We start from the raw sequence: 25089 nt of genomic DNA on the forward strand, positions 1-25089 counted from the left end.
AATTTCTATTAAGCTCCCTTGACCCTGAGACTTGGCATGTCTGAAAGAATCTAGTTCTTGTGAAGTAGCTCTAGTCACCAGCTCATTTGATGTTTCAAGTTCAGACATTCTGCTTTTAAAACAGTAGCATGCTGGCTTTGTTCAGCAAATGGTATAGAGTTTCTATCATGTGATAAGCTCTTGCTCCAGACATTAGGGATTTAGTTTGTGACTCTCTTTCCATAAGGAACTCATCTTTTCCCATCATCATTACTTCTAGAACTCTAGATGTTATTAGACTTTAGATGCCCATGGTTCCTCTGCTTGCACCACAACTTAGATCTGTGCAGAGCTCTTTCTCACTCTGGAATGCACTTGGAAGTGGCAGTGTTCTATATTGCTTGGTAACTTGGTTAGAATATGCTCTGAGCATGGAATATGCTCCCTTTTGAGTGTGAGGAAGTCATCAGACTTTGTGCTTCCTTTTAGTGGTGGTAGATACTAGATACCATAATTTTGTCTTTTCCTCTGCAGTGAGTATCCTAGTGTTTCTCAGACAATTTTGACTCCTTTAAAACCTTCACTAATGTGGTAGTTCTCCTAATCTTTATAAAGTTATTCTCCCACTTTCTGGAGCACATGTCTTACTACGACCTATACCATGCCTGTTGTTTCTTGCTTATCTGATTCATTTAACATGATCTTATTGATATACAGAACTGAGACTGTCAAGGAGACTTTTGTAGTTCACCTTAAATTGGTGGTTAATTATCCTCAGATTGTCTTTCTTCAATGCATTGATAACAATGCAAGAGCCATCTGATTATATAGTCCTGATAAGTACTGCTTTGCACAAAGTAGTCCTAATAATTATGAGTTCATCACCAATGGAAGTTTGAAAATTGTACGACTAGACAATGCTGTGGGCTCTACTTATTACCTATCAGTGTTCCACTTACTACCTATAACAAGGTTCTCATTGTCAGCCAGTTGAGATACCCAACTCCAAAATACCATTGTAGAAACTCCTTTCAAAGCCCTCTCCTGGTACAATTTTCTAGGTCAAGTTCCCCAGAAACCATTCACTGTGCTAAAAGACTAGCATGCAGAAGATTTATGGGAAAGAGCTCTAAGAAACAATACATGTAAAGTAGCAAGAGATGCAAGATTTAATTCTTTCTTGTGGATGAATAAAAACTCCATTGAGTATATATCTTCCTTATCCATTTGTCTCTTAACAGGCACCTAGGTTGGTTCCATAACTTGGTTATTATGAATTGTACTGCTATAAACATTGGTATTTACACATCATTCTATTCTAGTATGTTGACTTTTGCTCTTTTGGAGTAATATCAAGGGGTGTGATAGCTAGGTCATATGGTGGTTCCAGTCCTAGTCTTCTAAGGAATCTCTACCCTGCTTTCCAAAGTGGGTTATACCAATTTGCAGTTCCACCAGCAATACGTAAGTGTACTCAACCCCCACATCCTCACCAGCAATTATTGTTATTTGTATTCATGATGATTGCCATCCTAACTGGGTGAGGTGAAATCTCAGTGTACTTTTGATTTGCATTTTTTTCTGATGGCTAAGGATGTTGGAAAACTTTTTAATATATTTTTGGCCATTCATATTTTTCTTTTGAGAAATGTCTGTGTAGATCATTTGCCCTTTTAATTATAGGATTTTTTTTTTGGTGTTAAGTTTTTTGAGTTCTTAATATGTTTAGAATATTTGTCCACTGTCAAAAGAGTAGCTGGCAAAGATTTTTCTCTCATTCTGTAGATCCCCTATTCACATTTATAATTTTTTTTTGGTGTGCAAAAGCTTTTTAATTGGATGCTGTTTCATTTATTAACTCTTGGCATTATTTTTTGAACTTTACGAATCCTGTTGCAAAAACCATTACCTGAGACTACATATTAGAGTATTGACCTTATGTTTTCTTTCAGGAGTTGTATTGTTTCTTGTCTAATTTTTTTAGTGTTTGATTCATTTTGAGTTGATTTTTGTGCGGGGGTGTGAGATAAAGGCTAGTTTCATTCTTTTATATATGGATAACCAGTTTTCCCAGCACTATTTGTTTAAAAGGCTGTCTTTTCTCCAATGAATGTTTTTGGCATCTTTGTTTAGGATCAGATGGCTGTATATGTGTGGGTTTGTCTGTGTCTTCTATTCTGCTGGTGTCTGTATCTGTTTATACAGAACTGTTTATATACCAGTATCATTCTGTTTTTGTTAATATAGCTTTGTAGTTTAATTTGATATTGGTATTATTATGCCTTTAGCTGGTAAATGGATAGAATTGAAGAACACCATGCTAAATAATAAGTCAGATTCAGAAAGTCAAGGGTCAAATGTTTTTTTCTCATGTGTGGAACCTGCAGAAAAGTAAGGAATGAAAAAAAGGGGGGGAATTGTATGAAAATAGAAGGGAGAGCAATGGAATAGAGGAAGGGTAGTGAGGGGAGGGAAGAGGAGTGGGAAAGAGGTGAATCAGTAGAATGAAATTGACCAAATTATACTATGTTCATATATGAATATATCACAATGAATCCCATATTTTGGTATAAACTATAATGTATCAATTTTAAATGACAATAAATAGGAAGGTCAGTAGAGTGGAGGAAAGGGGTCACAGACAGGGTGAAGGAGAGGGAGAAGGAAAGTTCTGGTGATTGAAATAGAGCAAATTATGTTATATGAACTTAGGAATATGTCAAAATATAACCACACTATTATGTATAAGTATAATGCACCAATAAAAACTAATAAAAATAGAAGGGTAAACAGCAGGGTCGTACAAGGGGATAAGAGGGAAGGAGAAAAGGATGGCAAAGGGAGGTATTAGGGAATTAAATTGATCAAATTATGTTATGTGCATGTATATATATATTCACAATAAAACCCACTACTCTGTATAATTATTATGTACCAAAAAAAAAACAATTTAAAAGATGCTAATTAAGCCAAATAATAAGTTGAGCTATGATACAATAGTGCAGAAGGCCTGAACTGATCCTGTGGGTAGTTCTGGAACCGCAGTCACCTTTGAGGTTGTCTCAAATGCAGTTCAGAGGTCAGATCTTTGTACCTTTGTTATATTTGCTTCCTAGGGCTGCCATAACATATTGCACAAATGAAGGGACTAAAAACAACAGATCTTTGGTTCCTCGTAGTTATGAAGGCCAGAAGTCTGAAACTAACTAAGCTTCTTTGCTCCTTCCAGATTTTAGTGGAGAATCCTTTCTTGCTCTTTCCAGGTTTTAGCAGTTGCTTGTTCTATTTGGATTTTAGGGAAATAATTTCAGTGTCTGCTTCTGTTATTATATCACCCTTCTTCTCTGTGTCTCTGTCTCCCCTGCCTGTTTATCCTCATTTCTCCTATAAAAGCTCCAGTCATTGACTTTAAGGCTAACGATAAATACAGGATAACTTAGCTATAACATCTGCAAAGACCCTCTGTGCAGAAGGCTACATTCTGAGATCTTCAGTGGCCATAAATTTTGGGAAGACACTCTTAAACCCACTAGATTTAATAGATTTGCCATTTTTCTAAGCCTTTTTAGTAAACAGAGCATGTATACAACACAAAATTTTATTTTATATATTAGATAGAAAAAAGAGTCAGTGATTTGTGATTTCTTGCTGTAGTTTTCCACTAGTTTGAACATGTTTGATTCATTGGCAACTCTCTTGTGATAAAATCCTAATTAGTACAATACACATCCTTTAGTTTAAACAGTGTAGTCTGCCAATCTGGCATGTCATAGTATTTAGGATAAATTTACAATTATAACTGATATTTGGTCTTTAATTGTTATGTTTTTTTCTATATCTAGAACAATAAAGCAGCTTGGTGTTTTATTTTATTGTTTTTATTATTCTTTTGCTTTTTTCAGGTTTTCAAATTTTAAAGTCAATTCCTAGGCAAATACTTCAAGTTTGATTTATTATACTCTTAAAGGAAATTATCTAAAAATACTCCAAATGTTGAACTTTATAATAATCTGTATTCATATTTATTTATTGAAAATCCATTTATTTGAAATATATTCATATCACTTAAAGACAGGGATATGTTCTGAGAAATGTAGGAGATCCATTGTGCAAACACCACAAAGTGTATAAGAAGATGGTATACATCAATCACTCCACATGGTCTCTAGATACAATTGAGAAGTGTGGTGGACACAAGATATGTGAAGCTGCTTCTAGTGTTACACAGCACACTGCTTTATACGAAAATTTGTTTTTATAAATAGAGAATTACACTCCAGTAATAAAATGTATGATATAGTAAATATGTAAAACAGTAACAGCCATTTGTTATCATATCAGTATTTTGTACTATACATAAGTGTGTGTACTATACTTTCATACCATTGGCGGCAGATTTGTTGACACTTGTGTCACCACAAACATGTAATTCTTTAAGCTACAACATGATAATGGTTATGACATCACAAGCTAAAATATTTCTGTGTCATATAAATATTTCAGCTCCATTATATCTAATGGTACCATAATTGTACGCTGTCAGTCTGGTCCATTGTTGACCAAAACACCATTATTTGCCATGTGAGTTTATATCAGTAGTCCTAAGAAAAATAACTTTGTATTCATTGTTGGTGGTGTTCTGCTTTAATGACTTCTTTTCCTCAATATCATTCACATCCACAGCCTAAGCAAATTTACATAGTTCCTTTTGATCAATTGTAGTTATAAGGATAGGGGCCAATTCTCAGTGTTGGCGGTTTAATTACTTGTTTGTGGACTACAGAGTTCCTCTCTGTCTCCTTTGCCCAAATCTGCTATTTTCATTTGAAAGTGCATGATAAAGACATCATTTAAAAAAAATGTAACTTTGATCTAATCTGCATATGCTTGTTTATATAAGAAAGATAATTGAGAATTAACCTCATGTGGATACTCACTAATATATTTAATTGTTTTCTCTTTTTGTTCTTTGGCTTTTTTTCAGAAAATGATAGAATTGATTTAACATAGCGACATTGTTCTGTTCTGATGCCATCAAATAGCATGTGGTATTACTACACTGGGTTACTTTTGGCCAAGTCCCATGGTTTTGTTTGGACTTTTTCACAGTAACAATGACAATGTCACCATCTTTATCTCTACTATTGGTGACAATAACCATACCACCACGCTGCTTTATGAGGCAATAACTTGGTTTCCTCATTTATCCACTCAGGAACTGGATTATTACCTCATAAAACAGTGTGATTGTACAATTATCAATTAAATCCTGGCTTGTTGAGTCTCTTAAAAAAAATCCCTTTTCCTAATAGTAGTTGGCCTTAATTCCTTGTGTCTGAATTCATGGAACTTTGCCTGACAAGATTATATTTTTTGCACTGATTATATATTATCTGATTATTATTATTATGTTTTGTCTTGAAGCTGTTGCACACGGCTAAATCCCAAGACCTGTCTTATGTTGTAAAAGGACTAAAGCCTTATGGGATATACAAGTTTACTGTTTCTCTCTGCAATTCAATTGGTTGTGTAACCAGTGCTTCAGGAGCAGGACAAACTTTAGCAGCAGGTAAGCGAGTTTTAATGGCGATGTAAAAATAGATCATATATTTATAAACAAATATCTACAAACTTTCTCTGCTTTGGACTTAATATTTGCAGCCTTTGTCCCCTAAAGCATTCTTTTTCGAACTGATTGCTATCTACCTTAATATTTAAAACAAATAATAAAAGTTAAGCTTAAGAGGTGCCTAGGAGCTGTGCCCTAAGAGCTACAATTGATTCTGAGTGGGAGAAGCTTCAGGGCTCAGCCACAAGCCTGGATCCTAGAATGTACAGTTAAGAGGAGAGCTCAGAAGGCTTCTTGTGAGGGCTTCAGCATACTTCTTCCCTCAGACCTAACATGTGTTTTGTGGGGTTGGGTCTACCCACTCTTGTCCCATGGGGATATCCAGGAATTAGTGGGTTGCCTTCAGATCATGTTTTGTCCTTATTGGATAGGCAGGTGTTACTTATTATTTGATTTATAATTAATAAGCTCCTACATTTATGAAATTTAAAAAGGAACTTATTGTCAAGTACAATCCCTATCAGAAATAGTGTGGATCATTTTTGCCTGCTTCACTTTAGAACCATATGGATTTATATAAACTTTGATTATATGTGTCACTAATACCTGTATAATCCGATGACTTAGCATTCTTAGCATATTTGCAAATCGAAGGTTCTCTGTCAGCAATTCCATAAGGCTCAGTTTCTCTTGAAGAAGTGTCTAGAGGTAGAAAGGTTAAAAAACTTCTGCATATACAGATATAAGCATCTATTTAAATCAAGTATTTCCTAGACCACATTCCTAAATATCTTCATCCTTTTATTAGTAGGTATAATTCTATTGAGTTTTTCCCCCTCATTATGGAAAAACTTACTTGACTCAATTTATCTCACTCAAGTAATTTTGTTTATTCCAAATTTTCATTAATATGAATGACTGCCAAATTCCATGAAATCATGGTTTATCATCTCTACAACTGAACTCTTTGTATATTTATACATCTAATCTTGATATATTTAAGATGTATGAAATACATCTCAGGATGTATATTTATAGAGTGCCTAGACTTCCTATAAGACTATTTTTAGACACAGTATTAAGGGTTACTGAGTATGAATAACACTCTTCTTTTTAAGGAATTATGACATAATTTTGGACAAAATTTGAAGGAATAATCAATTATGTAGACTGGATAAAGTGAAAGTAGAGTCTGAGAGCATACTAGAGACTCAGCTCCCAACCAACGTGACTGAGCAGAACTGTAATCTCAGCCTCTCAGGGTTCTAGAATATTTAAAAGTCATTTAGTGTGCCTAGATAGCCAGTATCAATATATTCTTCATAACACTTCCTGCAGGTTTTGCTCAACCTGTGTCTGATACCTTTACTGATAGGGGAACCACTACCTCTCAGGTAAATTCATATCAATTTTAGTTGCCTGTTTTAAAAGTGGTTTCTTGAATTGATTGAAATTATCTCCCGGTGGTTTCTAATCAGCATTGTCATTCTATTTCCTTGAAAGGTGTTGTCAGTCTAATTTATCATCCTCATGACATCACTCCCAGTGACATTTTCATAGCAATACTCCCCCTACGCAAATAGTCTCTTCTATAGGCCGCCCACCATGGTATGGCATCTGCACTTGCCTGCTGTGGTTTCTAGCACCCTGCGGGCACTCTCTGTTGGGTGATCTGGTTGTGTTTTGTGGTGAGGATACTTTGGGCCACTCCTCACCACTGGAGAGAACTAAAACTCATCTGTGCCCTCTTGATTCTTTCCCTAAATATTTTATCCTGAAAAATAGGACTTGGAAGTGTCTTATATTCTGTAAAAGACATGAGACATGGATGTTAGTTAGCTTTATAAAATAATAGTATATTCTTATATTTTTTTCATAGACTGAAAAGTACTTTTCACTTCTTTATGCTTAACTGTATTTTCAATTTTTATAATCTATTAAGGAGAAAACTGAGAAACTTCTATGCAATGATTTGAATTTGGGTTCTGCCATTTAGAAGCTGGGTGACTTTGAGTGAGTTATATAAACTCCATACCTTAGTTTTCAACTCAAAAATTAAGATAGTGTATTTTGTATGGGTTTTACAAGAATTAGAAAATAATTAAATTATAAAATAATTAAAACAGTTCTCATTACAGTGTAAATTCTCAAGAAAATTGGATATGATTGTTGTCATACTAATATTCAGTGTTTTTATCAATGGATAAATGTTATGGAATTTCTAGCACTATCAAAATCAAGAAGCTTATTATGCAAGTTTAATTTTATAATAGTATAGAATATATGCAACAATGGAGAGTTTTAAAACCAAGTCTATTGCAAAACAACCTTTAGGAAAAAAAATTCTGAAAGCATTTTATTATTTCTGCAAGAAGTAGATCATTATAATGTGCATTTCAAAAATTTGCCCCCAAACTTATAATTTCAAATTTATTATTTTCTGTACAGTTATTAATATGCCCTAAATAAGTCATTGTTAAATTTTCTTGTGATGGCTCTCAATCAGTGAGCATCTATGTATTATAGGGAATTCAAAGATAATCTATACAGTGCTGGGGTGGAGGAGTCAACACTTAACAAGTAGGATTAACACCATGGAAGGGCATGTTCTAAGATCTATCAGAAAGGCTAAAAGAAAGCTATAGGAACAGAAAATGGAATAAATGGTTTTGATTTGGGATATTGTAAATTGTCTCACAAAGTGATGCTAGAAATGGACTGAATGACTGGCAAAGATTTTTTTCAAGTATTTACTAAACACAAATATGTTCCTGTCAGTATCTTAGAAGCCAGCACTGTCCCAGGTGCTGCTGTGATGAAAGCTGGGGTTAATGAAGACTTCTCTTACAATAAAATATAGAGTAAGTAAGAAGAAAGGGTGTGAATAGAGTCCAGTAATCTTTTCTAAGAGTCAATGATGAAATAAATCAGATGAGTAGAAGTGAAAATTTAAAAAAGGGAATGGAGTCCTATCATAGAGAAGAAATCCATGGGTTGATAAAAGGGAAGACTAGAGGGTGATGATAAATATGGTAGCCCTCTAATTAGGATGGCCCCAGCAGAAGCCAGAAAGTAAAGGACTGAGTAGTGGCAACAAAAGATGATGGGAAATTTCAGATGTGTGGTTCTTTGATTTTCACCAAAGTTTTCCATCTACTCAGTTTCCATTAGAAAAAAAAAAAAATTGCATTGACTTTTGTTTCCATTTGAAATCCTTTCTTTCCTAAAGGAGAAATTATTTTAGTGATTTTCTAGGGTAGGGTGGGAGTTGGTTTTTATTGTTCATTTGATTTTTGTCTTTTGGGTTTTTTGTTGTTGTTGTCATTTATTTTATTCTTGTGCAAGGCATTCAACCTAGGGCAAAAGTTTGTTTTTAATCCCTTAGTATATTTTATGGGAACTCTCTGACCTTTGTCTTCCAAGAAGAAAATCACGTCACTTACATGGCAGTAGAAGGGAAATAACTTGTCCTATACTTTATTGTACAATACGCCATTTTCAGGTAGCTTTTGGTCAGTGAAAAGGAACTTACTTGTTTTATTTAATTATAAGGAAACCCCACCAAATATAGATTCAGTATCCTTCTCCCTCCTTTATTTACAGTATGTGAATAATTTTTTTTCTAAAACTTTCCCCAGATTAAACATCTAGATAGAACTCATGGAAATTATGTCATAGAAATAAATGATGTGGATGACTGTTCTTTTGAATAATCAACAAATTTGTAGTAGGAAAGGAATGAAAGTTGACTTGCAGTCTGATTCTTCCTGCTCTGTTGCTGCTAGTAATAACATTGTAATTGGGAGGTATATATTATTCCAGCAAACTTCAATGGACTTGAGGGAAGTTAAACTCTTAAATCTAATATAGTGATATGAGCTCATTATCAGAGATGAAAAGAGGCTAGCAACCATCCAAATTTTTTGAAAAAGAGCATTGCAAATTAGAAGTGATCTTTAGCCTTTTAGAAGCATTGAGTCTTGGAAAAAAAATGTTTCCTCAAATCTTGATCATAAAATCAAAAAGATATTTGTAAAGTTTTATCTGGCTGTTTCATTAAAAACTTGGGAATTATAATTGGCTCTTTTTTGTTTTAAATATTTTATTCCTACTGCCTTTGATTAGAATGGGTCCATTGTGTCCCAGGTATTGTATTGCTCTCTCTTGGTTTTGATGCTAGTGACAAAGTCTGAGAACTGACTTACTGAAGGTGTTCTTCCAGGAATAGCTAGTGTCTCACCTTTGCAAAATCTCAAAATAGTGTCATTGCAGCTTCAGATTTGTTTCTAGTTGTATGAGTGTGAAGGTCTGATGAAGTGGGCCCTCTGAAAATTTTTATTACACTTTTTTTCTTAAAAATTACCCATTTAATTTAGGAAATTTGTTGTATTTTCACTTTTTTTTTCAAACGGAGTCCACTTTAAACCTTCTTTTTAAGAAATTCCTTTTGGAGATTCATTCCTGACAGAATAACATGATATTTCTTTCACCTGTTATAAATTGACCTCTAATTCTCTGAGCTTAGGAGTGCCCATCTCCCATTAAGCAAATAATTAGTGGTGCATTAAGTTTTCACTCCAAATCCAAAGTGAAATGTATAGTCTGTTTGCCTCTGGGTTGAAAACACACATTGTTTTGCATGCAGGTACATAAGTCTTTTCATTGCGAATAGGACCCGGAGTGATTAAACAAGCACTCTTAATATGTTAATTTATAATTTTAATTACAACAATCTTGTATATATAGTCATTAGTGAATACTAATATAAATATTTTTCTACCTTTTTATTCATAATGCATAAACCAATCATCCAGTTACTTCTCTGAGGTTGCCTGTTTTCGCTTCATAATACAATCTTTGTTCTTAGTTATGAATGCATTTTGTTCGTTCCTGTCTTGAATAATCCCTCATTAAGCTAGTCACTTTCTGCTCCATGCTAAAAAGGAAAAATTATCATGCAAATGTGGCATGCCATATTAAAAAGCACATTACCAAACACTTTTGTTGCTGTCCTTCAATTAGTTTCCCTTCTTTGAATTTAATTCCATTTGTTGTTAAACTACTGACTTGATGTATGGACTCATGAATCTGAGGCTGCTGCCAAGAAAGTGGTGGGAAAAAAATCAAAGCCTCTTGGAAGAGCTGCAGAGGCGAGCTGAAATGAATTTGCTTCACCTTTGACAAGAACACTTGAACGGCACTGGAATCCTCTGATGATTCAACTTGGCTAATTATCCAATTATTTATTTCAAGAATAAAAGCAGCATTTTACAATTAGAGAAGTGTAAAGCAGCCTGAGAAATTTAGTAATGACAGATGACTCAAGTAACTTCTCAGATAAACAGTATCTGTGCAAAAACTTGTCTCACCAAGTCTTCTCAGGCAGCAGTTCTTGTGTCTTAGCATCAGTGAAACTGAGTGCACAGAAGGTTTTTTGTTTGTTTGTTTTGCTCTTTCAACAGAAATTATTTTACACTCATAACCACCATGTCAAATTTCCTTGGCTCTTAAGCAACATTTAAGTTGTATTTCTCTTGATTAAAAGCTTTTGGTTCAAAGCAATACTTTTTAATTGCCTAATGATATAAGTCAGTTCTTAGGAAAGAACCGCACATTTAGGAGTTCATTTGCAATATAACTGAAAAATTCATTGCATGGCAGTAAAACAATTTACTGTTAATTACAAGGAGAAGAATTTGCTGTAGCATGCTCACAGATTGCCATGAATCATGCAGCACTCCTAGAGATTTATAACAGATGTGTAAGTGGGATGAATTAGCAGGGTTTAATAACAGAGACACAAATCATGCAGACTTCAAGGAGCTTTAATTGATATACTAGAATGTGACGGGCATGAATCACTCAGCCATTCAACAGCACTGTAACATATGGTCAGCTCAATATGCTGCATCTTAAATCGGTTGGTGAGTCGTTGGTTGTCCCATATGGTGGAAGCAATATATTTTTCATGATTAAAAAAAATACATCCATTTTTTAAAGAAATATGATTGCAAAGCATGTTTGTTATTGAACAGTCACCTGAATGCCAAATCGTTTTTTTAATTGTTTTGCTTTTAAAATGATTCTTTTTAAAAAATATGGCAGCTTCCCAAAATAAATAGGAAATACTACTTGTAATACCAGATAGCTGGAGGCATTATGGGAACCAGATCTATGCTTGTTGGCACACTTGACCCCCAGCAAGCCTATAGAAAGCACTGCTGATGCTGTCTGTGATTGTCAAGGAAATCCTTCAGACTCAGGGATACTAAACAAAATCAAAGGATGATGTCACTTTTGGAGAGTTTAGGAAGCCCAGCGTGCATGGTATGGGTGATCTCTACTTAGCAGGGTAAGAAAGTGGCTGTGATAATACTGTGGCCCCTAATGTTACAATTGGATGCACCATTTTATTACTGATTCCTTAATTAAATGTTCAGTCCTTCAGGAGAATTCAAAAAAATAAACACTGGCACACAATCACACAGACAGTAGCACTGGTTCCATGTCATTCATGAAGAATTATTTCAGCGTTTGAGCACAGGTATCCTGGTTGAAGACCATAACTGGTAGTGTGCAAACATGTTTTTATTGGAACTGGAATCTGGCAGCTTTCAGAAAAGCTTTTGCAGCATTAGTAAATCTGACAGACTTGAAAAAGGAATATTGCAGCCTTAGAACTGTGGCTGCCAGGATTTAATGTCAACAATTAAAATTTATTTTGATCCTTACCTAGTGTTTATTACTATTTGTATACACAACAGACCTTACTAATACAGAGATGCACTATTAGATGGAATTACCATCTGTTCAGAGTGAAATGCTGGCATCTGTCTTAGATGCTAAAACTAAAATGATATTATTTCTAACAAAACAAAATTAACTGCTTTTTACTCACCGACTTTAATTTTGAGTGTGTAAATGTACCCAAGGAAAGTGTGTTTTTGTGAAACACATAATGACCTTGGTCATTAGGTCTGCTTTTAGATACGAGACTTTGTCAGAGTGTCTATTGGCCTATTTGTCTTTGAGGAATGGCATTCAGAAATCAAATTTTAAAAACACAGTCTTAGTTTTGTAATGGACTATATGTGCATTCTATAATAAGGCATCAAAACAATGCAATTAAAATATGTAAAAATTGACTGAATCAGAGAGGCTCTCGTATGCAAAATATTTTGACAGATGTGCCCTAAAAACTCTAAGGAAAGAAATTAACCAGGCAAAAATTCATCTAAACAAAGTTGCTATAGGTCCCACAGTGACACCTTTAGGAAATATAAACTGAATCTTCTCTGGTAGGCTATTTAAACTTTTCTCTCACACTGACATATATAAAAGATTTACATTCAGCACCTCTCAGGTTTTTTTTTTTTTTGAAAGCCTAAGTATCCTATTAAAAAAGGTCTCTAGCTTTTTGAAGTTAGAGAATTTGGAAGATCAAGGACAATGGTAGTTCCCATGCTGATGTTAGATCACTGATGGTACTTTCTGAGAAGCCAGACTTGAATTCTATATATCACAAAATAATAAATTGTGTGACACCAGCATTTAATGCATGTACACAGTGCATTAACTGTAACTGTAGTACATTTATTTGTGCTGGAGGAGACTTGAAAATGATTAAAAAATCAATACTTTGCTGTCAGAGAAGCAAGTGTTACGATGCATTTAAGTAGTTAATTGCATAAGCCCCATAAAAGCTTCAAGTTTGGGTAGCAAGGATGCCATAATTACAGTCCAAGCAACTACCTTTTATTAATGGTGGACTTTAGGGAATGGTGGTTGCTGTCATCACTGCTACTATATATGCAGTTCAGAAATAATGGATCCCCTTCTCTCTTCACCTATAGGATGCTACTTAGGTACATGCAGATCATCAATTATCACCAAAATGGTAATGAGTTAAGGTAGTCTTTGTTTAACAAGCTCATTTAAGTTCTGTAAAAGTATTGCCTTTGTAGCCTTTCTTTATTTGAGGGAATACATAGACCAATCCTAACATTTGTATTTCATACTTGGGTAAAGAAACAGTGGCTGAAAGCTGAAGGGAATAAGCCAGAGGGTTCCTGCCGGCTTCTTCAAGGACTAAGGAGATCAGTATGCCCCCACACCGCTTTGTGGTTTGCAAACTGAGAAGCACTAGTTTTAAAATGTTCATTCATAAAATTTGAAACTAGAGATCCTAGACACAACCAGGTCTGTCACTGCTTAAAAAATGAGTTAACTGAGGAATAGAGAGATCAAATAATGGATTATTAGCCAATGTTCCTTAATTAGTGTCTTACAGAGCCAGTCTAGAACCTAAATTTTCTCCTTTTCAGGTTAGTCTCATTGAGTGTATCTACTCATGAATATGATTAGTGAACAGGAAATGGCAAATATATATTTTTTTCTCTTAAGTCAGAAAATAGATAGTCAATATGGCAATGTTGGGTGATCTCTGAGTTTGTGGGGAGAATCTTTCCCTCTTCTGGGTACTTATTAGTGAGCAGTTACAGCCGGGAACTTGTCAATTGGGAAACCATGACCTCTTCACCTGGATTTTTGTCTGCATCCTCGTCCCAGCACCCTCGTGCAAGTATTCTGGCCCAGCAGTTTGGCAAATTGCATTTCTTGTCACAGTTCTACATCTTTGAGAAAGTCAAATTATTTTCTTTAGACAGGCGCCTAAGGTTGTGTTATGTTAATCTGCTCCCTACGTATCCCTGAAACATGGGAGGGCTAGTCACTTCTAGATTTCTGTTTTCATAATAGTAAGTGGATAAAATTTTAACATAATGAATGACACAGCCATACAGTCTTCATAGACAACAAATTCTTCCCTGAAAACAAATGTAGAAATTTGATTACAAAGACCTGTGTATCAGTAAGAGTGTCTGCCTAGTTTTTATCCTATGATGCTCAAAACTCACACTATATAAATTTTGCAAGTGCAAATTTATTCATTACAATATGCCATTAATCAGATTATAAAGTAATAAATGCTGCATAAAGAAATAGATTACCAGAGCATTTTATAAAAGTATCTTTATAAATAGGAGAGATTGACTAGAAATTGGATTATAGAGCAACTGAGAAAAAAATTACAAGAACACTTTAATTTCATTCCAAGTGAAAGCAGACATCATATATTATTTTTTGAAATGATAGATATTTAGAATGCATTTTATGTTTTACATTCATAATAGAATTTTCTAAGTAAACACAGATACATCTTAAATATAGGTAAATTGCTTTCTTCCACAATATGCAATTTGAAAGATGTGTTATTGGTTAGTAGTAATATTGCCTTGTATTTGTATAGAAATTTGTTTTGTAAAACTAAAATAATCATGCATTTTTGTGGTAACAGATGTTATTGTCAAAATATTTTTCCCAAAATTTATCCTCATGTTGTTCATAGGAAAGCTTAGGCAGATATAAATTTTGTTATTTTTCTGAAATCTTTGCAGCATTGAAAATTTAAAAGTGAAATATAATTCTAAAAGTCTGCAGAGCCCTTCCTGTTATTTAATATTATCTCTTAATTTACTGTTTTATAATTAAGAAATGTTTAAAGACCATATTTATTTGTATCTATAATCCCTTTGCTTTTTTATAATCTAACAAATAGGCTTTCATTACCTCAATCTCTCTTGGTGATTCTGTGTGTATGATGATGGTAGGGCTGGGCAGGGGCACAGTAGGCCAGTCTAGTTTAACTGATTGACAACTTCACTTAATTCCTCCTTCTGGTCTTAGAGAAAAGAATGACTCAGTAGGATGCTCACCCTTTCAAACAGGCTTGGTTGACTACTCCATCTGAAACTGTACAATACACCAGCTAGACTTTTAAAAAAAAATTTCTTAAGGAAAAGGATAAAATATGTCTAGTTCAACTCATTCTCTAGAGTTGACTTCCTAAGAACAGTGTAATTGCTTGCTGAGACTATTCCCCTAGGAATCGAAGAAAGTGCTCCACAACTTACTAGACTTTGAATAGTTGACATTAATTTGTGGACTGTCAGTGAAAGAGTGCCTTTACGGATTATAATCTTTTTGCCAAAATAAAAGCAAGTGCATGCTCTCACTTTTAGGAGGTTGTCTTTTAAAAAGCAACTACAAAGTTTCTGGAATCCTTTTAGATTTTTGACTCTCAATTTATATTTCTGATAAGAAGTGATAAGAAGTGATAAGAAGTGCTATAGAATTCTGAATAGTATGGTGGTGCAGAACTTCATTGCTCTCCCCATTCAGTTAGAGTAAAGTAAAGTTGTATTGAATGTCAAACAAAGGTCACCTTGAGGACAAGAGTGCTCTTTTCAAACAAGGAAACTCTTCCATCATTAAAAAGTGCAGGAGGCCGATTCATGCCTCCTTTAAATATTCAGTTCAAATGAAATGAATCTCGAACATTTTCAGTATTAGGGAAAGTTCTATTGGGCTAGATGGTATTTTTCAAATTGAAAAGTTCAGCACCCTAGTCCCAGAACACTATTCAATTTCTGGAGTCCAGAAAATAGAAGAACTCAAAATATCATTTTTTTGTGTTTCTAAAAAGTTAAAAATTAAAAATAAATTATATAGTTGTTTCTTCACTTGCATCTTTGAGCCCAGGACTGAAAAATCTTGGGCAGCCCTCTTTCTTTGGTTAAGCTCATAACCAAGGTAGCAATAAGCAGAGTGCTTAAGTCTAGGGCTTTGAAATCAGAAGGCTGCAGGCTGAGTTCTACCTTTGTTCCTTCTCAGCTGTGTCCATTTAAGCAAGTTAGTTAATCTGACCCTAAGTTTTCTCTCCTATAACATGGAAATAAAAATAACACCTAATTTATAGCTTTCTTGCTCTGAAAATTCAATGAGATAATGGGCACAAGATGCAACAGAGTGGCCTGATGAAATTTTAATACAATGGTCGAATTCCAAACTCTGATGACAATCTTAGCAGGGGAAGAAGATTCTGGATGGTTTATCTTTTTATTTTGTTTTGGATTATTTTGAAGTGGGATGACAGCTTGCAGAATGAAATCTTTAAGAACCCACTATTTAGCTGCTTTTTGGCACAGAATACTAAGATAAATCATGCATATAATTTATAGATTTATACATATATAAAAATATCACATGGGTTTCAGTGGCAGAAGATGAACAGAATTGTTAATTATCTTTTTAAGTTAATGAACTTTTTGTTCAGTGCCTTTTCTTCTTGACTAAAAGTTAAAATAGAATCACAAGTAATTATTTCTCTTTTAGAGAAAGCTGGCCAAAGTCTAAAAGGTAATACATAATAATTTAAGCTGTTTTAAGGTAGGTTTCCTTTCAGGATTCCAGGGTTCTTATATTTATATCATTTTGATTTATGTTTATTGAAACAGGCCATGCCTCAGTGTCAATAAGGCTATGTTAACACAGGTCTAAATTAAAAGTTCACAGCCTTTTTAGGAGTTATTTTTAAGTAGGCTTGGTCTTCACTTTCACCTATCAAATCCAGCCAACACACTTAGCATAACAAAAAATCTCAGCCCACTAACTCAACTGTTCAAAGAAACAAAAAAATCAAAACACATTAGCCACAATTTTCAGCAGCTCAGGTGAAGCTCTTATTGCCTTTGTAGAGAAAATCTTAATCTCTGTTTCTCTTAGAATTTCTTTGGAACTCCCAAGAATTGAGAGTGTCCCAGGATCTTGAAGCATGCCCAGCCCCAATGTACTTGAGGGCACTGGGAACTTGCTGCTCCATGTCTGAGGTCACTGCTGATGACCAGGCACTGTTGCTTCAGGGACAGCAGTGCTCCTGACTGCTTCAGGACTTGAGGCTGCCCAGATTCTGTTATGCCCTGGACCAGAGTTTGTCAACTGCTGATGTACAAATGCTCTATTTGGTTTTCAGAGTGGTATTCTACTTGTTTGTTTGTTTTTATTTATATCACTTCTAAGCTTGACAAAAATCAGGAAATTGTATATGAAATTAGCTTTCTGACCGAAGAAGATATAGACTGGGCAAATAAGTGTATGACAAGATGTTCCACATCATATGTCTTGAGGAAAGTGAAAATTGAAACAAGGAGGCAGCACAACACATTCCTTTCAATGGTCAAAATCTGGAATACTGACAAGACCAGGCGCTTTTGAGGATGTGGGGCAACAGGAACTCTCATTTATTGTTTGTGGGAATGCAGAATGGAACTTTGGAAGACAGCTTGACAATTTCTTCCACAACTAAACTTTCCCTTACCATATGATCCAGCCATTCTGCTTGTTTGGAATTTCCCCCAAAGATGTTGAAATATTGCATCCACACAAAAAGTTGCAAATGCATGTTTATAGCAGTTTTATGAATGTTGAAACTTTGGACTGAAGATATTTTTTTCAGTAGATAAATAAATAAACTGTACAAACAATGGAGTATTATAAATATTATTAATATGGGTTATCAATCATGAAAAAAATCTTACATGTATTTTAGTGAAAGAAGTAATTCTGAAAAGATTAAATACTGTGTGATCCCAATATGTAACCTTTTGGAAAAGGCAAAATAAGCAGATAAATATTTAAGAGAGTAAAGTGATGAATGGTTGATAGGGGTTAGTGATGGAGCATGAATGGCAGGCACAGAGGGATTTGGGGGCAGTGAAAACACTGTAGGATACTATAAGAATGGATACAGGTCATTATACTTTTGTTCAAGCCCTTAGAATGTACTAAACCAAGAGTGAATCTTAAGGTAAAGGATAGACTTTGTGTGATAATGATGTCCTATGTAGGCTCATCAGTTGTAATAAACCACTCTGGTGAGAGATACTGGTAATGAGAGAGGCTGTGCAGGGGCATGAGATATGCCATAACACTCTGTCCTTTCCTCTCAATTTTGCTGTGAATGTACAACCACTCCAAAAATTAAAGTCTTAAAAAATTACTTTCTGACTCCTTAAACAACAACAACAACAACAATAACAACAACAATAACAACAACAACAAAATGATCTCAGAGATGTGGGATCCTAGGTTCACTCTTCCTCTGTTACTCAATTGTTTTGCACAAATTAGTGACAGTTCACCCGGTCCAGTTCTTCTCAGACCCTACACTTCGTCTTGTTTCCACAATATTCCATTTCAAACACGTGCTCACATAGCACATTGAATAGTTGTAGCACCTCTATGAATTGTAGCACCAAGTTACTGAAATGTTAAATCAAGGGACTCTTTTGTGATCAGAACTAGCCTTTGGCTGCAGGCCTCACTGGGGAATTCTGTAGCTCCTAGGTAAGGCAGCTCCCACTCAGCCAAAGGGAATTCTGAGAAGAAGGGGTCAGTCTGTGAGCCATTGAAGGCTAAAAGGTGCAAAAGCTAAGGCAATGGAACACATCCATGATAAATGGACTCTAGATGGGACATGAGCAGTGGCTACTATAATCTATTATTTATTTAGAAAAAAATTGAGAAATTACTCTCAAGAAAAATTAATTTTGGAAGTTTTTGATTAAGAATTTTTAGTCATTTAAGTTGTGCTTAGTCACACTGGATAGAAACCATGTTGTATTGTCAGTTCTTAGAACCATGTAGCTACTTGTGACCACAACTGATTGGATTTTGAGTGTAATGTACACAAGTGCATGCACTGTACATATGTGTGAATATTTGTGTCTAGAGATAGAAACCAGATTCTTGAATGTAACACAAATTTTCTAATATTTAGCACCTGCCCTCCTGAGGCCTCCTGTGGTTAAAGGAATCAACGGCACCACGATTCACGTGAGGTGGTTTCTACCTGAAGAAGTAAATGGTCCCTCTCCTCTATACCAGCTGGAAAGGAGAGAGTCATCCCTACCAGCTCCCATGGCCACCATGATGAAAGGAATCCGTTTCACAGGAAATGGATATTGTAAATTCCCCAGCACCACTCACCCAGTCGGTACAGACTTTACTGGTAAGAGTGTTTGACACGCTTTATTTAAGAAGTGCCAAGCATGTTTTCTATTATTTTGGTGTTTTCCATTATTTTCATATCCCTTTACAATGAATTTTAACTATACCTATAGTAAAAATAGAAATACTAATTTAGTCTTCTTATAACCTGATTATGTCAACATGTCCATATTTTTAGCATTTTGGGGGGCAAAAAGTGAGGTGAGTTAAAGAAAGAAAAAAGCTGTGGAGAAGCAGCCTTTCTGGATCAAAATATGTACTGGAGATGACTCTAAAACATTATTAAGACAAATATGTGCTTCTCAGAATATCATTTACTGAGTCTTGGGGACGAATAAGTTGAAGAAATGCCCCATAATATGTGAGCTTCTCAATGTATATCAGGTCATTAAAGCTGTCTAAAAAGAAAGATAAAGAACCTATTTAACTGTATCTGGGTAAACATTCTAACATATATTTGATGCAGTTTTTCCATTTCTCATTTCCTTTCTATTTTTAGTGAAACAACTATTAATATCCCATGTTTTGTGGAGTACATTGTAGGAAAACTAATTTCGGGGAAAAGAATCTTCTCTGGACCAGGACTATGGTAAAGCAAGGGAGGCTCTTGGCTCAGGCACAAAATTTTAAGGCACTAAAAACCCCTGGACTAATAAAAATAATATTTTAATGAAACATTTAAAAAATGAAAACCAATGTAAAAAAATCCACAAGAAAATCTAAACAAAATTTTAAATAAAGCCAGGATTGGGCTCTGTACTGTGTGACCCTACCTCAGTTGCCTTATCCTACTTCTGGTCTTACTAGTACTACAATATTATGGAAGCCCTATGGCCTCTGTGAATTACAGATCCTAACAGAACTATTCCAGAGTAACTCCAGAAAACTGTAACTATTTATGATACATAGTTTACTTTTTAAATTTGTATTTGATTTTTGTCTTTTCTATTATTTTACGGAAAATATCGGCAAGCAGTTTGTTTTACCATGAGGCTGGCTATTGAGGTGCATTTGTAATGGATCATGATTATATTACAGCTGAAATATAATGAGATTAATTCATGCTTAACTATTTTCCCAGTTATATCAAAATCATCACTAAGTATTAGTAATTGAACCACTGAATTCTCCTGAAATGCTCTACTTCTGCGTACTGTTCTTAAATGGCAAAAAAGAAAAAAAGTAGGTATATAAAAAATTATGCATAGATAATAATGAAACCCTTTTCTCAGATGGAAGTAGAAGGTAACTCCCTGGTTGAACATTTAGCTCATGATATGTTTCTTCAAGGAAGTAGCATTTGTTTCTAGTCAGCAGGTTCTACTCTACATAGATGTCAGCTTGGAATTGCAGGCTAGCCAGCAGACAGATTTTTGATGGGATCACCTACTGTTGCTGCAGTGAAAGATAGAGTGGCCCGTCTACTGCTAATAAATTTAGTAGTCTTCAAGTCTCTCTGGTCGGCCTCATACTCCAAGGTGCACAGGCTACGGGCAGATGCAGTGTCTGGGAAGTTTTCCAAATTCCTCTTTAAAAAAGTTAGGCCATAAACACCGGCCTCACTGAGTGGTATCCTTCTGTCTGTAATAAAGTGTCCAGCTACATAGAAAATATGCTTGGAGTACACATCAATTGAAGGGTGGGCAGAGAAATCGCAATTTTGGCTCTAAATACTCCCTGGAGCCTCTGTGATTTCTGGAGAATATGATGTTCTCCGATGCTTGGGCATATTCTAGGATATTGCCGATTTCCTTTGTATTGATTGCCTTTCTTCACTTGTAAAGAAAATAAAATAACTTGTAAAATAACCAGGTCTACTTTCAGTTGTTACTTGGATCCATTTGTTTAACTGCCAGATTTGTTAAAATAGTTTTATTAAGAGGGCTCATGGCTTAACTAATCGCACATAATTAATGAGATAGGACATGTTTTCGAAATTAACTTCAAAAGCTCTGTGTAATCTTGTATCTTTCCTAAAGAGAGAAGTAAGTTTATAAGAAGTCTTTTATATTTGTTTTGCTCATATGTATATTTTTTTCATTCCCCCCCACTTTATTGTTGCATTATAGTTGTACACACTTATGAGATTTGTTGTTACAAGTTCGTACATTCATGTAATATACAATATAACACTGCAATTTAGTCAATGTCATGCCCAAGCACTTCCCCTGCACACCCAATGGTACCTTTCCCCTTTGATTTTTATGATTATTTTATATTCTTTCATTCAACCTCTTAGCCACCCTACAGAATAAGTATTTTCACCCTCAGAGTACATGAGGAAATGAGGCTTGAGGAAGAGGCTTGCTCATGGTACAGTAGTTACTGAATTCCATGGTTGAATCATGAGTTGGACACTTCTGATTTAAATGCCAGGGCTGTGCTACAGTGGGGATGAGAGCTTTTAAGAACTGTTCTTAGGAAATTGTGCAATGACATGTTAAAAAAGTAATACGTATGAATAGGAGGTGAAATAATTATCAAATATTTCATTCTCAACACTGCTAAGTGTTTTGGATCTGTTGTTTAGTTAGTTTATATGCAGAAAACAGCAAGTAGAGTTAACATTATTTATCTTTCTATTTGTATTCCCAAAGATATTGGGGGATTTTTCTCCCACACCAATTAATTCCAGAATGCTTCTGTAAGCTAGATTGTTATGTGAAAGAATCCATTCCTTTACATTTACATAGTTTTCAGATTCTGAGAAAAATCTAATAAAATCTTGGCAACATCTAATATGATAAATTATATGTTAAACCTAAATTTATGATAAGCTGAGGTGTTCTTTATTTTGGATTGTTTGTTTAAAATCTCAGACATTAAAATGATTCATGAAATGTGAATGGAAATATCAATTAACAATCAAAGACAAATATTTGGTAGTATATGTTATTATACATTTTTCAATAGGAAAAAAAGTCAGATTTTGTCCATCAATGACAGGGTTTGTTCATGTATTCATAATATATTTCATACTCATATTGAAAATCTCACTATAAATATCTCATTTCACTATTAGAAATGAATCTCATATAACTGACTTATCTTTCATACCTGCTTTAAATATTTTTACCTTATAAAATATAAGGATAACAATTCAAGCCTAAAATATAGAGGCTTCCAGAGAAAACCAACAAGTCACTATTAGAGGCAAACCAATCTGGATCTCAGCTGATTTCTCAGCCCAAATCCTCAAAGCTAAGAGGTCTTGAGATAATATATACTGATCTCTGAAAGAAAATGGATGCCAACCAAAAATACTATACCTAGAAAAATTGAGCTTCAGAATTGATGATGAAAGAAAAACCTTCCATGATAAGCAAAAGTTAAAAGAATACACGACTAGAAAGTCTACACTACAAAACATACTCAGATGTTTTATGAAGAAGAAATGAAAAATAAAAGTGAAAACCAGCAAAGGGAGAAACTACACTAGAAGAATAGGCAATCAAAGGAGAAACTAATTTAAATTAAAAACCAGAAATAAAATTACAAGGAATAAAAATCATTTCTTAATAATAACATTGAATGTAAATGGCCTAAACTCATCAATCAAAAGACATAGACTGGAAAATTGGATTAAAAAACCAAGACCCAATAATGCGCTGTCTCCAAGAGACTCACTTCATAGGCAAAGACATCCACAGATAAGAGGTAAAAGGATAGGATAAAAACGTATCATTCTTATGGATCTTGTAAACAAACAGGGGTTTCTATCCTCATATCAGATAAAGTGGACTTCAAGACAAAGTTAATCAGAAGGGACATAGAAGGCCATTTCATACTGCTTAAGGGATTATATATCAAGACATAACAATCATAAATATTTATTCTCCAATCAATGGAGCATCTACGTATATTAAACAAAACCTTCTCAATTTCAAGAAACAAATAGACCACAGAACAATAATACTGGGTGACATTAACACACCTCTCTTATCATTGAATAGATTCTCCAAACAAAAACTAAATAAGGAAACTATAGAACTACAAAATATAATTAATATTTTAGGTTTATCAGACATATGTAGAATATTTCATCCATGAATGACTGAACACACTTTCCTCTCAGCAGCACATGAAACCTTATCTAAAATACACCAAACCTTAGGCCACAAAACAACTCTTAGTAAATATACACACACATATACACACACATATACAGATAATATCTTGCATTCTATCAGATCATAATGGAATAAAATTAGAAATCAATGATAACATAAAAAATAGAAGCTACTCTAATACCTGGAGACTAAATAATAAACTCTTGAATGACTAATAGATAGCTGAATAAATCACAAATGAAATTTAAAAAAAAAATTACTTATGGCGAGGACCGTAGTTCACCAGTAGAGCGCTTGCGTAGCATGTTTAAGACACTAGGTTTAATCTAGAACCACATAAAAAATAAATAAAATAAAGATATCCTCTTTATACATCTACAAAAATAAATTTAAAAAATACTCAGAGATAAATGACAATAGCAACACAACATGTCAAAATCTCTGGGATACTATGAAGGTTATTTTAAGAAGAAAGTTCATTGCATTGAGCTCATTTATAAAAAGAATAGAAAGCCACCAAATACATAACCTAACATTACATCTCAAAGTCTTAGAAAAAAAAAAAAAACAATACCAAAAGTAGTAGTAGATAGGAAATAATTAAAATCAGAGCCAAAAATTAATGAAATTGAAACAAAATAAAAATTCAGTTCCAAAAAAAATCAATGAAACAAAAAGTTGGTTCTTGGAAAAAAATAATAAAATTCATAAACAGTTGACCAAGCTAACGAAAAAAAAAAAAAACTAAAGTTACTAAAATTCATGATGAAAAAGAAAATATTGCCAAAGCTACTACTGAAATACAGATGATAATCAGAAACTATTTTAAAAACCTATACTTCAATAAAATAGAAAATCATGAAGGCATTAACAAAAGTTTTAAAATAAGGATATTCTATAACTTAGGAAATCAAAATTCTATTAATTCGTTTGTTCTTACATGTACAAGATATGTTTGGCTAAGTATTTTATCCCAGGTAAGTAATATGCAATATTCTATGTTAAAATTTTTTTAACAAAAAATGTAATATTTAATTTTGTTATTAAATAGTTAATCTACCTCATGCTAAGATATTGAACAGACTACTATTTTGAGAGTCTAATCTTGCTCAAGTAATACATGAAGGGTTATGTTGTATGATCAATGCTTCAAACTGCTAAAATTTTCAATTCTGAGTACAGAATATTTAAGTAAACCTCCAAAATTTAAATCAAGGTTTAAACAAAAGCATCAGTCAGTTTAAAACACTCATAGATTTTTTAAAACAAATTATTTCATTCTGAGTCTTTTATATAATATTACAATGTTTGTAATTTAAGATTAATATAAATTTACTAATGTGAAAGCCTTAGTGATTTACACATTTCATCAATATAAAATGTTTTTTTTTGGTTTTTGGTTGAGTCTGTGGATCTAAAGGAGCAGCAAATCCTACACTGTTTCATGACCTACAGTGAGCAGAAGCACCCATGGTGAAATAGTCCCCTGGTCATGTGGGGCTGATGATACTTTCTCCATGGAAAGCAGGAATAGCAAATAGAGGCACCACTCTCTTGTGCAGCTGG

The 25089-nt window shown here is 34.1% G+C and overlaps 1 protein-coding gene across 1 annotated transcript in view; it reads left to right on the forward strand.

Annotated features, from left to right (window-relative positions):
• Positions 1–25089, forward strand: part of Ush2a (usherin) — a 748724-nt gene that overhangs the window by 223483 nt on the left and 500152 nt on the right. The window contains exons 19-20 of the mRNA XM_026388000.2: positions 5404–5548; positions 19224–19454. Coding sequence (XP_026243785.2) covers positions 5404–5548; positions 19224–19454 — 376 coding nt within the window. The remainder of the gene's footprint in view (positions 1–5403; positions 5549–19223; positions 19455–25089) is intronic.

This window comes from Urocitellus parryii, chromosome 9, assembly GCF_045843805.1.
Source record: "Urocitellus parryii isolate mUroPar1 chromosome 9, mUroPar1.hap1, whole genome shotgun sequence".
Lineage (NCBI taxonomy): Eukaryota > Metazoa > Chordata > Mammalia > Rodentia > Sciuridae > Urocitellus > Urocitellus parryii.